The following is a 16296-nucleotide window of genomic DNA, read 5'->3' as shown; positions in this document are numbered from 1 at the left end:
GCTAAGTGTGGGAAACACTGATTTAAAGACTGTTAAAATTTAACAAAAACTTCATTCTTTAGTGTTTTACTATTTTCAACAATGTTTACGTATTTCAGAAACTTTTCATGGTCAGTAAGAAAAAATTACCATTAGATGGCATATGGAGACTATCCTTTGCCATTATGTTTTCACTCAAAACTATACTTCCTTCCTGATTCTACAAAGAGATATTTAAATGAAATACTATGAATGAGAAAAGAAAAACAAAATGCCAAAGAAACAAAACAAAGGATATAACTCTTTAAAGTACCCACTGTATGCCAGCCCCTCTGCTAGATGCAGTGTGTACACTCCTCACTATGCTGCCTGGAAAAATGAAATGATATTCCTCCAAAGTCATCACAATCTATCAAAGAAAATGATGGAGCAGCTCTCCATCCCATAAATCTGCTCCCATTTATCTGTATGGGAAAAATCTGCTACCATACAGATTTTTATAGTAGCAAGATAAAACTACTTTATCCAGGAGGTGACAAACTCTAAGAATTATTCTATCTCAGAGAGCAGAGAGGAGGGAGAGACTTGAGCAGGTAAAGGTATGGAGGTAGGAAATGCTTGAGGCATATATAGGGCAGAGTGAATATTTTCATTATTTTTGAGAGTCAGTTAAAAATAGAGAATAACAAGACACATGGCAGGAGAGGGAAATTTTAGAAAAACACACTTACTCAAGAATGCCAAATAAGTGTTTTGACTGTCAAACAGAAGAGAAGATTTAACAAGACTAGAAGATTTAATGAGAGTCAAGTGTTGGTTTAAGAGAGATAAGGAAATGTAAACTAACTGAAGAAATATTGAGAGTTGCCAGAATTGGGGAAAAAATCAAAGTTTTGAGACTATGAGTTGGAACAGTGCCTGGTGTTTGCCATTCTTTTTGTATTCTTGTCTGAAGTGGGTGGAGACAGAAATCCCTGGTTTATAAGAAGTGGAAAGCACTAAGTCAAGGTGTTCAAAATAGCTGCTGCTGCTGCTGCTAAGTCGCTTTAGTCGTGTCCGACTCTGTGCGACCCCATAGATGGCAGCCTACCAGGCTCCCCCATCCCTGGGATTCTCCAGGCAAGAACACTGGAGTGGGTTGCCATTTCCTTCTCCAATGCATGAAACTGAAAAGTCAAAGTGAAGTCACTCAGTCGTGTCTGACTCCTAGCAACCCCATGGACTGCAGCCTACCAGGCTCCTCCATCCATGGGGTTTTCCAGGCAAGAGTACTGGAGTGGGTTGCCATTTATATATAAATAAATAAACACGTAAATAAATAAAGATTTTAAAAAGTTAAAACCACCAGAAAAATGCCACAGGTGGTGTGAAATAAAAGAGTGATATTAGAGGCAGAGGGACTTGAATTTGGATGTTGGCTTACTCCCGTCTTCCCTGGTGGCTCAGATGGCAAAGCGTCTGCCTACAATGCGGGAGACCCGGGTTTGATCATGGGTCAGGAACATCCCCTGGAGAAGGAAATGGCAACCCACTCCAGTACTCTTGCCTGGAAAGTCCCATGGAGGGAGGAGCCTGGTAGGCTACAGTCCATGGGGTTGCTAGGAGTCGGACACGACTGAGCAACTTCACTATGCTCAATTTCCTCAAGAGGAAAAAATAGGTGTAAGTAGGCATAATAAGACTAGAGATCTCTTCAGGAAAATTAGAGATACCAAGGGAATATTTCATGCAAAGATGGGCTCGATAACGGACAGAAATGGTATGGACCTAACAGAAGCAGAAGATATTAAGAAGAGGTGGCAAGAATACACAGAAGAACTGTACAAAAAAGAGCTTCACGACCAAGATAATCAGGATGGTGTGATCACTCACCTAGAGCCAGACATCCTGGAATGTGAAGTCAAGTGGGCCTTAGAAAGCATCACTACGAACAAAGCTAATGGAGGTGATGGAATTCCAGTTGAGCTATTTCAAATCCTGAAAGATGATGCTGTGAAAGTGCTTCACTCAATATGCCAGCAAATTTGGAAAACTCAGCAGTGGCCACAGGACTGGAAAAGGTCAGTTTTAATTCCAATCCCAAAGAAAGGCAATGCCAAAGAATGCTCAAACTACCGCACAGTTGCACTCATCTCACACGCTAATAAAGTAGTGCTCAAAATTCTCCAAGCCAGGCTTCAGCAATATGTGAACCGTGAACCTCCTGATGTTCAAGCTGGATTTAGAAAAGGCAGAGGAACCAGAGATCAAATTGCCAACATCCACTGGATCATGGAAAAAGCAAGAGAGTTCCAGAAAAACATCTATTTCTGTTTTATTGACTATGCCAAATCCTTTGACTGTGTGAATCACAATAAACTGTGGAAAATTCTGAAAGAGATGGGAATACCAGACCACCTGACCTGCCTCTTGAGAAACCTGTATGCAGATCAGGAAGCAACAGTTAGAACTGGACATGGAACAACAGACTGGTTCCAAATAGGAATAGGAGTACATCAAGGCTGTATATTGTCACCCTGCTTATTTAACTTCTATTCAGAGTACATCATGAGAAACGCTGGGCTGGAAGAAGCACAAGCTGGAATCAAGATTGCTGGGAGAAATATCAATAACCTCAGATATGCAGATGACATCACCCTTACGGCAGAAAGTGAAGAGGAATTAAAAAGCCTCTTGATGAAAGTGAAAGTGGAGAGTGAAAAAGTTGGTTTAAAGCTCAACATTCAGAAAACTAAGATCATGGCATCTGGTGCCATCACTTCATGGCAAACAGATGAGGGAACAGTGGAAACAGTGTCAGACTTTATTTTTGGGGGCTTGAAAATCACTGAAGATGGTGACTGCAGCCATGAAACTAAAAGAGGCTTACTCCTTGGAAGGAAAGTTATGGCCAACCTAGATAGCATATTCAAAAGCAGAGACATTACTTTGCCAACAAAGGTCCATCTAGTCAAGGCTATGGTTTTTCCAGTAGTCATATATGGATGTGAGAGTTGGACTGTGAAGAAGGCTGAGCACCGAAGAATTGATGCTTTTGAACTGTGGTGTTGGAGAAGACTCTTGAGAGTCCCTTGGACTGCAAGGAGATCCAACCAGTCCATTCTAAAGGAGATCAGTCCTGGGATTTCTTTGGAAGGAATGATGCTAAAGCTGAAACTCCAGTACTTTGGCCACCTCATGCGAAGAGTTGACTCATTGGAAAAGACTCTGATGCTGGAGGGATTGAGAGCAGGAGGAAAAAGGGACGACAGAAGATGAGATGGCTGGATGGCATCACTGACTCAATGGACGTGAGTCTGAGTGAACTCCAGGAGTTGGTGATGGACAGGGAGGCCTGGCGTGCTGCAATTCACAGGGTCGCAAAGAGTCGGACATGACTTAACAACTGAACTGAACTGAGGCATAATAAAAATTACAGGATTTTCTTGGCAGTTTAGTGGTTAACACTCCATGCTTTCCACTGCAGGGAACACAGGTTCCATCCCTGGTTGGGAAACTAAGATCTCACATGCTGGCTATGGCATTGTTGGAAAAAAGCAAAAACAAATAAACACACAAACAAAAAAAAACAAACTACACAACAATTGTTTTCTATATGATAACGAGTAGGCTGGTGCCAAAGTGACCATAAATCAATTTTGTCTCATAAAACCTGACATATTTTATACTTTCACCAACACCCCAGTGGTGGGCAAAACAGAAAAACATTTAAATTCAGTTTGCAGAGCAAATTTGTTTTGTACGGAATTAAGAAATAAAAAAATAAAAAGGTTTCGTTTTCAGTAAGTATGATATAGGAATTCTTCCATCAGAAGTCACAGAAGTTGGAGATAACATACTTCCAATCATTTACCACTAATTTCTGAAACTTTACTATTTAAAATCCACTTTGTAAAGCAGAAAGATTTGCTGTTGGAAATGGGCTTCAAAAGCAAGGTCTCTTTTGAAGTCTGTCTGTTGCATCTGTCTTCCTTCCTTTCTTACTCCCTCCCTTCCTTCTTTCCTTCCTTATATTGTTTTCCTCCTACTTTAGTTTTTATTTTATGAACAGAAATGTTTTTTGGTTTAGGGAAACGTTACCCTCTCATATCTTTGTATCTATACAGCATATACTAAATTCAGGATTAAGCAGGGGACTATATGTCTAAGAGCAATTTCAGTGGTTGGTTTACTGGGTTGCTCTTAATATTTAAAACTGCCAATACAGTGAAAAAGATACTATCATAATATTTATGCATACATTTCACTCCAGTTACATGTTCTCTTTTCACTTAAAAGGTTTTCCTAAAAAGTGAAGAGCTATATTTTATTAATTACCAAAAATTAACCAATTACATAAAAAGTTCAAAATCTTCATGTATCTAAGTGTTTCATAAAATAATTAATGTTCTTCAGATTTATATTAATCCACCTTAAATTTTAAAGAAGGAAAGAAGACTCACGTTATGATTATTAGAGTCTCTTATAAGAAAATAGTTGCTAAGTTTTAACTCTAATGATTAGCTATTCATTTGGTTAAAAATATCATAAAGTTTAACAGATATGGTGAGAGTAAAGCTGTCATAACTTGAAAATTTTAACAACCATGAATATACCCTTCCCTTCTTTCATATAGTTTGTTCAAAAATAGGAATCTCTAAAAGATATCATGGCACTGTGGGAAAGGGACACAATGGTGGTCACACGGCATAAACAGATTTAGTAAATAATATAAAGAGAGGTACTAACCTAGCTATGAGTTTACTCACCTTCAAGTTAGTTTCTATTTCCTTTAAAGCTGTATTAACTCCATTTGTGCCCTTGAGGCCAGCACTCTCCCCCAATTATCTTTCAGACCTTGTTTGAACGCTATTCTTTTCCTTCTTGCTTTTTAAATCTTTTCATCTCCACTGCCACCTCTCCCCAAGACCTTTCCTCAATTCTACCCCCTCAAGCCCCCATCACATCATCTCCCTATTAATCAGTAATTTTCCCAAAGGACTAGGATGCTACTTGCTTACATATAGACTTTCAGTTACCACTCAAGTCACTGCCATGGACTATATTCTTTGAAACCACTCTTACCAAATCCAATCAGTTTATGTCTCATTTCACAGTCTTAAAACCACCTCTCAGTCTCTGACAATGCTTTTTAAAAAATCTCTCCTAGTGTTTGACTGCAGGCTCCTCATCCTTCTTATCTCCTGTCACACAGATTCACATTCTTTACTGATTATTCTTTCTTTCCTTTCACCGAATGTCTCATCTTGAAAATTCTCTGTGGTTGTCTTTCTTTTTGCAATTTTCTTCAAAACAATGAACTCTGATCTCATGCACATGGTATGACTTTCAAAGATGAATAATTTCCAAGTCATTGCTGTCTGCTGAACATGGATATTGTCCCAGCAATGCAAATATACCTCCCAAAGAACCTTTATCACCTTCAACTTCCTATTGTCCACCATCAATCTTCAATGTTCTTGTTATCACTAGGTTCCAATTTAAACAAAAACAAATATCGAGGCACAAAATAGCAGCAATCTCAATATTTTTGTGTTCCTCCAAAAAACTGTCAACATACTTTTTATATCAAAGTGCTGTATTCTCCCTTAAATTTGTCCTCTTGTTTCCTTACTCTGTCCTTCCCATAGTTAAGATTATACTTTAAAAATTTTTGGACAATATTCTCTCACCTAGACACACTAACTCCAGTATTTTTCTATTTCCAATCACTTCTTACTTTTGTTCCCAAGAAAGAAAGAAGAAAATGAAAGGTAGTCGCTCAATCATGTCTGACTCTTTGTGACCCTGTGGACAATAGCCTATCAGGCTCCTCTGTCCATGGAATTCTCCAGGCAAGAGTACTGGAGTGGGTTGCCATTTCCTTCTGCAGGGGATCTTCCTGACCCAGGGATTTAACTCAGGTCTCCTGCATTGCAGGTAGATTCTTTACCATTTGAGCCACCAGGGAAGCCCCAAAGATATCTTTAGATAGTCTATTTATGTTACATCAACTTCATTGCTCACAATCTTGCAGAATACTTAAGGATCTTCTAAAAAGCTACCTCAAACTTCTAATTCCAGTTGTGGTCCATTTAAAGACTGAATATCAACTAAGACTATTTAAAGACTGTATATCAAGCTTTCTCCATAATGTTTTCCAATTCCCCAGATACATTATGCCCTATCTCAAAAGCCACCTAACTTTTTTTTTTTTCTTTCTCTTCTACAACTTAGCTTATTCTATTCTCAATCCCTGGAATGTGCTCTATCCTTCTAGTTTGATGAACTTCTGTGTTTTTGTTTTTTCCCCCCTCAAAACTTTACCTCAAATAAACCTCTTCCATTTACCCATCCTCAATTCCTTGGTACAATGATTAAACCTCTTTTCACAGTTTGCATTGATTTTTCAGCCCTAAATTATGTATTTTCCATTTTCATACTGTACACTTTTCAAATGCAGTGATCATTATTTTACTGAAAATTTTTGTAGCATGGTAAGTTATACATAGGATGTGCTTAGTGAATATGTGTTGAATAGAACTGAGTATCAGGGACTATGTAAGAATAATTCCAATTAATACAGACATACAAGATCAAAAGAGTGATCAATGTAGACTACATTGTTGAAAAAGTATTCATGTGGGGTAGTAATTGAGCTGGACTTCATATAACAAGTAGAATCTGATTGGCTGATCAGAAAAAGGAGGAGGTTACAGAGCAATAACAGCACAAGAAAAGGAATAGGAAAAAAAATGGAATATTGAGTGTTTGCAAACAGAAAGGAGATATATCAGGCAGAACACAACATTTATTCGTGAAATAATAGAGGATAAGGTAGAGAAAGGAAAAGAGCCCAGTGGTAGGGGCACATAATTGCAAGGCTTAGGTTTGTAAAGCTTTATCCAGTGGACACTGGGAAGTCATTAAAAACTGTACACAAGTTATGAGGAAAGAGAAAGGAGCAATTATTTATCCTATGATGGTATCAATAAAATAGAGTTTACATGCTAATTAACAATGATAGAATTGATCATTCCAGACACTTTGTAGGACTTTTCTAGAAGCACAATTTCTCACCAAATTCTTATCTCTGTACTCATTTCTACAGCTTTAAGTAGTCAATTTACAACAAGTGCTATGAATATATTTTACAAGATCAAAGTTGTATGTTAGTCACTTAGTGTTTTCATCTGGTCAATTCAAGCACCCATTCTGAGCTTTGCCTATTTAAGTGGTTTTGATATTTCAATATCAGACTTAAAGTACTATACTGCCCCCCTTTTCTTTATGTTTTAAAGTCAGGATGACTCATTGATCACTTATTTTCAACTATTAAGACATAGTATTTGTCTGACAGATAGTAGACAATCTAAAAAGCCAACAAAATTCTATTTAGCAACTGGTCTTGCTTGTGTAGGAAATAAAGGAAAATAAAGAGAAAATGTAAAAGATTAAAACTGGAAGTATTAAGCATATTCTTCTAAAATTAGCAATGTTCTTTAAAACTTTAAAAAATAAGTCTTTTTTTTTTTTTTTTTCTTTCCTTTTAGCTGAAGTCCTAACAAAAGAACAAAAGCAATAAATCAACAGTCTGGGAATTTGCGATTCACTTTATAACATTTCTGGGAGAATCATTAAAGATCCTTGAATTTTTATTTCCTAAAACCTCAACTTATAAATAGGATTATCTCATAGATCTTATTGAGATCTTAAAAGTGTCTTTAAGAAACCACAAGTAGTCTGGTAATATGCACAGTAATTTCAAAAGTGATCAAAACTTATCCGGTTTTTTAAAACCTGTGATCAGTACACATGATTAGCAAACATTTAGAAAAACTGAATGGTTTCTTTCTTTGACAGATATGCAGAATTAAAATTAAAATACACATATGTATAATATTATACATATGAACTGTGGCTTAAGAAAAAGAACTGTCAAACCATCAATAGTTTCCCCTTAATTCAATGACTAATGGAGAGATATAAGGAAAGTCACTCAGATTCTTTAGTTTTCTCAACTGTAAAACAGAGGAGTTGAAATAATAATTCTAAAGGCTCCTTTAAGCTAACGTGTCCTATCAGTCATTCCACGGCTGAAATGCACGTTGTTTGGACACCCTCTCCTCTTTATTTTGGCGATGCACTAGCAGGGCATGACCCCTCTAATAAAGCAGAAGGACTACATGCATAATATACAGAAAGACAAGGTCAAACATGCAAAAAAGTATGTTTCCAGCCTCAATATGTAAAAAAAATATACTTTTAACTCTTAAGAGAGTATGAGATATGCAACTTATAGGTAACATGGACTTAAGGAGAAATAATGATTAAACAACAGTACACATGTTAATTCTTTTATTTCTTTTAATTTTATATCGGTTACTGTTAGGTAGGTAGAATAGGAAAAAGAAGTCCAGAAAGGCAGTGGCTAAAAGACAAAGAAGGGAAAAGCCCACAAAAATAGAACAAAGGAAGGTCCAAGGACTGGGATGAAGACCACAGGTAGAACAAACAGCACTCCTGGCTAGCCCGATTTACACAGGGCCGGTCCAGGGGGAGGAGAAAAAACATAAAAAGAGGAGCCAAAGGGCCAGGTGTCTCTCTGTCTGTCTCTCGCTCTCTTTCTCTATCTCTGTCTCTCTTTCTTCTCTTCGCATCTTTTGGGTCGGCATGCCCTCACGCCTCGAGGATATATTTTCCTTTATTTTCTAAATAAAACTGAGCTGTAACACAGAGCTGTAACACTGATCTGTCCAAGAGCTGTGACACGGTCTGTCCCAGGGCTGTAACGCTGGTCTGTCACTTCAAATTTTTATTGTGATGAGACAGAACCGAGGAAATTCTACACTCCCCCAGCGGTTACCTTTGTATTAAGAAAATATTCACTAGGTTTGCGTATATAACATTAAATTCTTAAACCTTTACACTTGTTTATCAAATTTTGATATTACTTTACCAACATTCTCTCTCAAATTACACAACTGTATGTGAATTTATGAATCATGCTTACTTTAATAAGAATTTATCTCCAATATATTTACCTGAGACTTCCCTTTCACTGTAGTATCTCTTAAGAATACTCTTAGTAAAGAGAACTTAAGATCTCTCAAGATCTCTTGAGATTTCTTACTCTCATTCTATACAATCTGTTTTAAGCCCCTCTAAATATTCTACACAAAAATCCTAAATTAAAATAAAGATATTATAGTTATCCTGGAATGTGATGTTACAAGACACTGGATCTGAGTGATAGATTACTTCTGCCAATATTCTAAAATATCCCACACTATCTCTCTTAAGAGAGAACAGGAAGCTCCCTGCTAGAATGATAATGACAACTTCAGGGAAAATAACTTAGGAACGTAGTTGCAAGAGCTGGAGCATTTCATGCAGCTCCTTAATGTTAAATATGACAGAAGTTCCATCCTGAAAAGCTTAACATACATTGTATAAGACTTTATTCTTTATTTTATCAGTAGTGTGAATCTATTTGCACCAAATTTATTATCATTCTGATAAAGAATATAATTAACTGAAGTAAACAAGTGCAATTTCATCTTAGTTGTATGGTGCATTATGTGATTATAGCATGACTGAATTCTGGTAATAGTAAGCTTTCTGAACTCCACTGGATAAAGGTTTAAAGTACAATTTCATGTTTATATTTAAAGTACAGTGTGCAGTTTCAGATTTATATTTGAATGCCATTGGGAATCATGTACTGCTTAACTTGACATCCTAAGGATTAAATATATGAAAAATTTATTTATAAATACTTTTATGTAAATATATGGTTGCATAAATGGTGCCAATAATAAAAATGTGATTCTGTAATTTGTCAATACTGTGCACAACTCATTTTACCTAATGAAAATTTAAAATGTAAAAAATTTAACTGCAGAAGAACAGAAAGGAAAATGAATTGTAGATAGAACTCAATAAAAAAACATCATTTTACACAACTGATCTTTTAGATATGTATGTGTATGTGCTCATGGGGTGTGCAAATTTATACACTAGGATGACTTGTTTTTGTGCCTTTCACTGACTATGCTACAATAAGTGATGTAGAAATATACAAGGAACAGAAATACAAGTAATAAATATAGAATACACAGTTTATCAATGATGTTAAGAAATATGCAAGAACTATAGAGTGAACTGTTAAAAGTTAATGCATATTATATTTCATATTTGTAGAGACTCCAAATGACTCTAGTAGCTCATTACAAATAACTTTAAATGCAAAAGCAAAAATACATTCTGCTCGAATGGGCACCATAAATGCACATTATTGCCACATACATATTCTAGTGTGTGTATCAATTTATTTGATGAAAAATATATTAACAACAACAAAACCAGATAACTAAATAAATAATCCTTTCATCAGCCCCTGATTTCTGCCACACTAATGCTTTGGTGAATCATCAAGGGGAGTAAATTATTCATTATAAATTTCAAAGAAGAGTCTCCATTGAAAAAGCTCTGCCTTGGTCCTTCTTGGAACCAACATCAAGAGAATTCATGGCAGTCTCAAATATTGCAGTAAAATAGAAGGTGAGAGGTAAATTGCTCAAGAGAGGTGTCTAGAATGAACTGAGCTCAGGGAGCTACATCCTAGCTGAGTGAGGTGTGTAAAGATAATTATTAATATCTTGAGTTACACTAGGAAAGAAAAAGATTAATCAAGAAGTTGCATACAAATGTCAGTCAAGGCTTTAAAAACTGAAATCTATATTCGCTTTCCAATGGAAAACCTAGAAGGTTTTTAATAGTAGCTCTAAATACAGTCACTATAATATAGCATATTGGCATTAACAAATCATTTGTAATATAAGTGTTTGAAATATTTGATTATCTTAATTTCATATCAAAGGACTTAGTATAATATCAGTCCTATTCTAATAGGACAAATTACTCAAAATAAACATGATGAATTAACAAATCTGATCTACATTGCTTCAAAATAAATTCAAACTTATACTAACACACATTCACACTAATAACAAGCAGTTACATCTTGCAATACAGGTTTTATAGGAAGGAGTTTCCAAAAAATTTACCACAACATTATCCCATCTGGTTAATTGTCTCCAGCTTGTTAGTTAAAATTATCAACACCACTACTAAGTAGTAATTTATCTCTAATTCTTGGTTAATCTCTGCTAATACATTTATAACAGAAAAGGGAAGAAATTAATTGGTGATAAACTGGCACTCCACATGCATTCCCTAATTCCTTATTTTCATGTGTTCTGGCTGGATACAGACAGCTAATGGTACAATCACTTTTGCTAACATTCTTTTCCCATGATTTTCTTTGACTGCCAGAGGACATCGTTTAGGTCCTGTGAGGCAGGGTTCTTTCTCTTTCACTCAGCTTAACAAATCAGAAAACATTTAGATAACTGATTTTTGTGAGTGAAAAAATTAGTGTGTGACTTAAATTAATGAGTATTTTCCACTCAATAAGCAACATTTCCATCTTGGTCATGGTATAAGTTAATATCCAAAACCTCTTGCTTAGTGTTAATACCAAATATCAATACATATTTAAATTTATGTCAAACAGAATTGCCTCTTTGGTCCAAGCAAGAGTATATTGATGATACCCCGGATACCGATCAAGTCAGACATCTGCTGCATACTTTCTGTGTGTTAGTCATTAAGCTAAGTGGTTTTGGGGTTATCAAATGTAAACCTATTACCACTCTATGAGGTAGATACTATCTACCTAATTTTACTATCTGTCCTAATTTTACAGACTGCAAACATAAGGCTAAAAAAAGTCAAGTAATTACCCAGTATTCAATTTAGAAAGCTGATTCCAGAGTCCACAGGACAGATTATTTGGTACTGGGTAACATTTATGGAAAGCCTAAAAAGAGAGAGAAATTTGGAACAGAAAAAGATTCTTAAAACCATCATTGTCCTCTTTTCCTTAATTTCTCCAATCCACAATTCCCATCAAAATGAAACATTTAGGAGGCAATCATAATAGAGTCAAGATCTGTAGGGAAAAAGACCCGAGGTGGTCAATGTAATTTAATTTGAATGTGATACATAACAGCTAGACCAAGACCAACCAAGTCTTACTTTTAATTTATAGATCCAACAAATTTTGTTCATCAAAATATGCATATGATCCAGTGGTAAATGTTTTGAAATTAAGACCCCAAAGACAAAGCCTGAGCATTCTGCATAATTGCCTTAACAGTTAGAGCCAACAGGCAGAGTCCTATGTAAAACAGTATTCCTATAGGTGTAAAAACCTGCAGTAAAGACTAACAGTACTATTATCTGCAGGTACGTGCTAATAAGGGCATTCAGGCAGATGAAGTGTCAACAGGGTCAATCTCTTGAGGAGTGAACTTGGGTTACTACCATGTGTCAGGGAAACCGAAGGTTGTGAAATTTAGGATTGTAGCCAGGGAAAAAAGAAAGGCATCAATACTATTACGAAAGTCTGAAAGGAAAGTAAACTAAAAATTTGCCAGATTAGAGTTAAATATACACCATTTGAAAAAACTGAGTGTGAAAAGCAAGTATTGATAAGTAACCTCTTACAGGGAAACTCACTTACTCTCATATTCATGTCTTTTAAAGCCAGAACTCAATGCCTTTCTCTTATAAAATTCAAACTTATAATAAGAATATTAAATTGTTACTCTTAGAATATTAAATGTACAACTTATGGAGCTCAAAGATTTCCTAAAAAAAAAAAAAAAGGTAGAAACAGTTTAAGATTTACAATTTTTAGGTAGAGATGATATAAGTAATTGTGGGTACAATTACTACTGCCCAGAATTGCAATGAATTAGTAGATGCACATTATACATAGTCTATTAGTGTAATCTCCAGTAATCTCCGGAGAAGGCAACGGCACCCCACTCCAGTACTCTTGCCTGGAAAATCCCATGGACGGAGGAGCCTGGTAGGCTGCAGTCCATGGGGTCACTAAGAATCGGACACGACTGAGCGACTTCACTTTCACTTTTCACTTTCCTGCATTGGAGAAGGAAATGGCAACCCACTCCAGTGTTCTTGCCTGGAGAATCCCAGGGATGGGGGAGCTTGGTGGCTGCCGTCTATGGGGTCACATGGAGTCGGACACGACTGAAGTGACTTAGCAGTAGCAGCCAGTAATCTCATGGTGTTCAGACTTACTCAAGTACCACCCCAGCATATTAGTAATAATAAAATTTAACAAATACTAAGAGAGAGAGCCATGCTCATCACACAGAAACTGTCAACTACAAATAATAAATAGTCTGTTTTAGTTTGCATCTGGATCTTAAATTACATTATATAGCCATTTTAGCTCACAAAAAGTTTGCATCTAACATAATCAATAAAGGAAATAAGCCCCTACTTAGTACTGAATGTTTCCCTGGTGCTGTGAAGTCCAGAAGCATCATTTGCAAAGTCACTCTGTGACTAATCTGAAACATTAAATTTGGTGCACTTCAGGGATGGTAAACACCCGATCCATGCACCGTCATGCTCTTTTTACCCACCAACCACAGAAGACCTCACTAATTTATGCTGGCTTGCTTTCTACCTTGGAGACTAACTATAGTCTCAAATACATGGCATAATCTCAGACTCGTGTTCAACACAGTATTCAAGGCAGTCATGAACGACGTGGTAGGCCCCTGGAAAGACCAATACTTTGGTAATCTCACAAACTTGGGCTATAAATTCAGGCTTGCCATTGAGGAACTGCACGGCACTTGTGGGCCATTTATTTAATTTCTCCACAGTTTGTTTTCATTCAGAAAACATTTCAGTGAAAAGATATAATGCTATGAATTTATATTTCTGTCAGTAGAATAGAGAATAATTTTTTAAAGGTAGAAGCAGATTTACATAAAGAACAAAATATTATTAGTTAAGCCATCTCACTCTTCAGGCTAAAGAAAACAATTTTTCCATTGAGATTATTTTAGGAAAAAGTGTTACCAATTAGGAATACTGCCTGCTTAACTTTTAATGCAGCATTTTTAAAGTATATTTTTGAATTAATCTTCTTTACTAAGTTAAAATACATAGCTATTTTTGAAGTTTAACTTAAATTTATTTTCTTCAAAACATACAGCAAAAACTTAGAAATTAAGATTATTTTAGTCTTTCACATAAATTTACATAATTTGAGCAAAACTTACCACTACTTCTTAATTTTTGCTATTCTTTCAAAAGTTATTACTATTATTAGGAGGACAACACTTTAGAATTAAAATGAATGAAACCCTAAACTAGGTTATTTCAGACTATTATAAATCCTAATTTCATATACAAAATTTATTACCAGTCCCCTGCATTCAGTAGTTCCATAAAACAGTATGTTATCGCTTTTTTCACTTCTATTTTTGCTTTGCATCTAACATTTTAAAAAATGTTTAAAGATTGTACATTTTCCACAAAGAATAGCATTCCATGTTAATCTGACACTATTTTTATTGATAAAAATCTTTCTTTTTTTAACCAAGGTATGAAATTAGATATCTCTATTTTATTATTTGGTTATGAGTCTACAATCATAAATTAAGAAATATTACATATATGGTAGTAAAAAATATTTTTTGGGTGAGATAGTTTAGGAATATTCTAGACCATAGAACCTAAAAAACTACATCAATTCTTCAAGAAACAATCAAAAATTCTATAAATTAAAATATATGACTTACATATTTAGAGATTCCTTAGGAATACAGGTAATGTCCATGCTAAATAGAAACATGAAGTTGCTCTATTTAAAAATTCTTGAATGGCCACTTCAGGACTGCTATTCATTTCCAAGGCTAACTGGTATGTGAATTGGGTCACAAAAGCAATTTTCATTGAATATTATAGTCTAAAGAGACAAATTATACTCGGTGACAGAATATGTAAAAAGAGGCCTTGGCATATTTATATGTTAACTTGCAGAACTCAGAATAGCAAAAATTCCCTAAAATATTTATTGTATAATCTCCATTTATTTTATGCATATCAATAACATCTCATCAAATTATTCCTAAATCTGTTCCAGAAAGCATAGTGTTTCAAGAAAAGTACAGTGATGAAACAGCCATACACTCTTACATATGTAAAGTAAACTTTAATGTCATCAATTCACAGAAACTGTGATCTATAAGCGATGAAACATAATTGAAGTAAGAATATAAGAGCCAGCAGAAAAAAACTACATCTGTGCCTTAACATTAGTCATCTCTTGATCGTCTTCACGATTATATGGCAGTGGCTAACAGAAAATGACAGACCATCTATTTAGTGGGGTTGGGTCTACGGCCTTATATGTAGTAGCTGAATCTCTAATTGTCCAGTGTAACTTACTGCAAATGTGTTGTGAGGATGCCCATCACCAGAAGAGTGGCCACAGACACATAATTTTGTTTCTGGAAGCAATTCCTAGATTAAACAAAGAGAATCAGGAGTTGGCTTTTTTCCCCCAATCTTATGCTAATAATGTACATTATTATTTAAGAAAATTATTTTGGATTATTATCTTTATAGGTCAACCTAGATAAAACTATCCCACCTTTGTATCACAGCTAATAATAGTATACATTTTAAAACTAGGAATGATTTGGCAGATGTTAATTTGAATACTTGAACATATGAATTAATCACTAACAAAAATTATTGATCTACCATGATCTTGACTTAAGAATCTTCTCATTTCTAAGCTAAACTTATAGCCAATGTTAATAAATACTCCCACAACTTTAAATGGTACTATGATTTTAGAGTACGGGTTGCTATTTGTCTTCAAACTTTATCTTTTTCACACAAGCTAACTGTTGACTCGTCAATTACAACCAATATAAATGAACATAAAGCCTGTCTTGTCATGAAATGTGAGAACAATCACAAGAACCTCATTTAATAAACTGTCTAGGCTCTGCATTACTACAACACAAATATTGCCATTAAATATATATTTAAGACTATGGAGCCAAACTCCATAATCTCTGATAAAACCTGTTGAATTATGTCATTTGTATTGAAAACTACTCTATATACTCAAATGAACGGTTTGCAATTTTATCTGTAAAAGTAAAGTGATTATTTATTGATAAATGACATGAAATGTCATTTTTTACCTAAGTAGTATTAGACATTTCAAAAGATTTTGTCTGAAGGGCAAAAGGATTACACTGCATTTGAATAGACCATGTGACAACACATCCTTAGACTTCATGTATGATATGAAAGGATGATCCCCATTCGTAAGATACACAAGGGAAATTATAAGTATATCAGAAGAGAAGAAAAGCAAGGAGGAATGTGGTAGGGGTGTCAAGGACTATTTGTAGTGGTTTGATGCAT

At 35.2% G+C, this 16296-nt stretch overlaps 1 protein-coding gene across 1 annotated transcript in view; it reads right to left on the bottom strand.

Moving 5' to 3' along the window:
• The window catches only part of FOXP2 (forkhead box P2), a 659704-nt gene that overhangs the window by 127067 nt on the left and 516341 nt on the right, over positions 1-16296 (bottom strand). Inside the window, exon 6 of the mRNA XM_027539578.1 lies at positions 15301-15375. Coding sequence (XP_027395379.1) covers positions 15301-15375 — 75 coding nt within the window. The remainder of the gene's footprint in view (positions 1-15300; positions 15376-16296) is intronic.

Source organism: Bos indicus x Bos taurus, chromosome 4 (assembly GCF_003369695.1).
Source record: "Bos indicus x Bos taurus breed Angus x Brahman F1 hybrid chromosome 4, Bos_hybrid_MaternalHap_v2.0, whole genome shotgun sequence".
Taxonomy (NCBI): domain Eukaryota; kingdom Metazoa; phylum Chordata; class Mammalia; order Artiodactyla; family Bovidae; genus Bos; species Bos indicus x Bos taurus.
The sequence above is the reverse complement of the archived record's forward strand: the minus strand, read 5'-3'. Positions and strand labels throughout refer to the sequence as shown.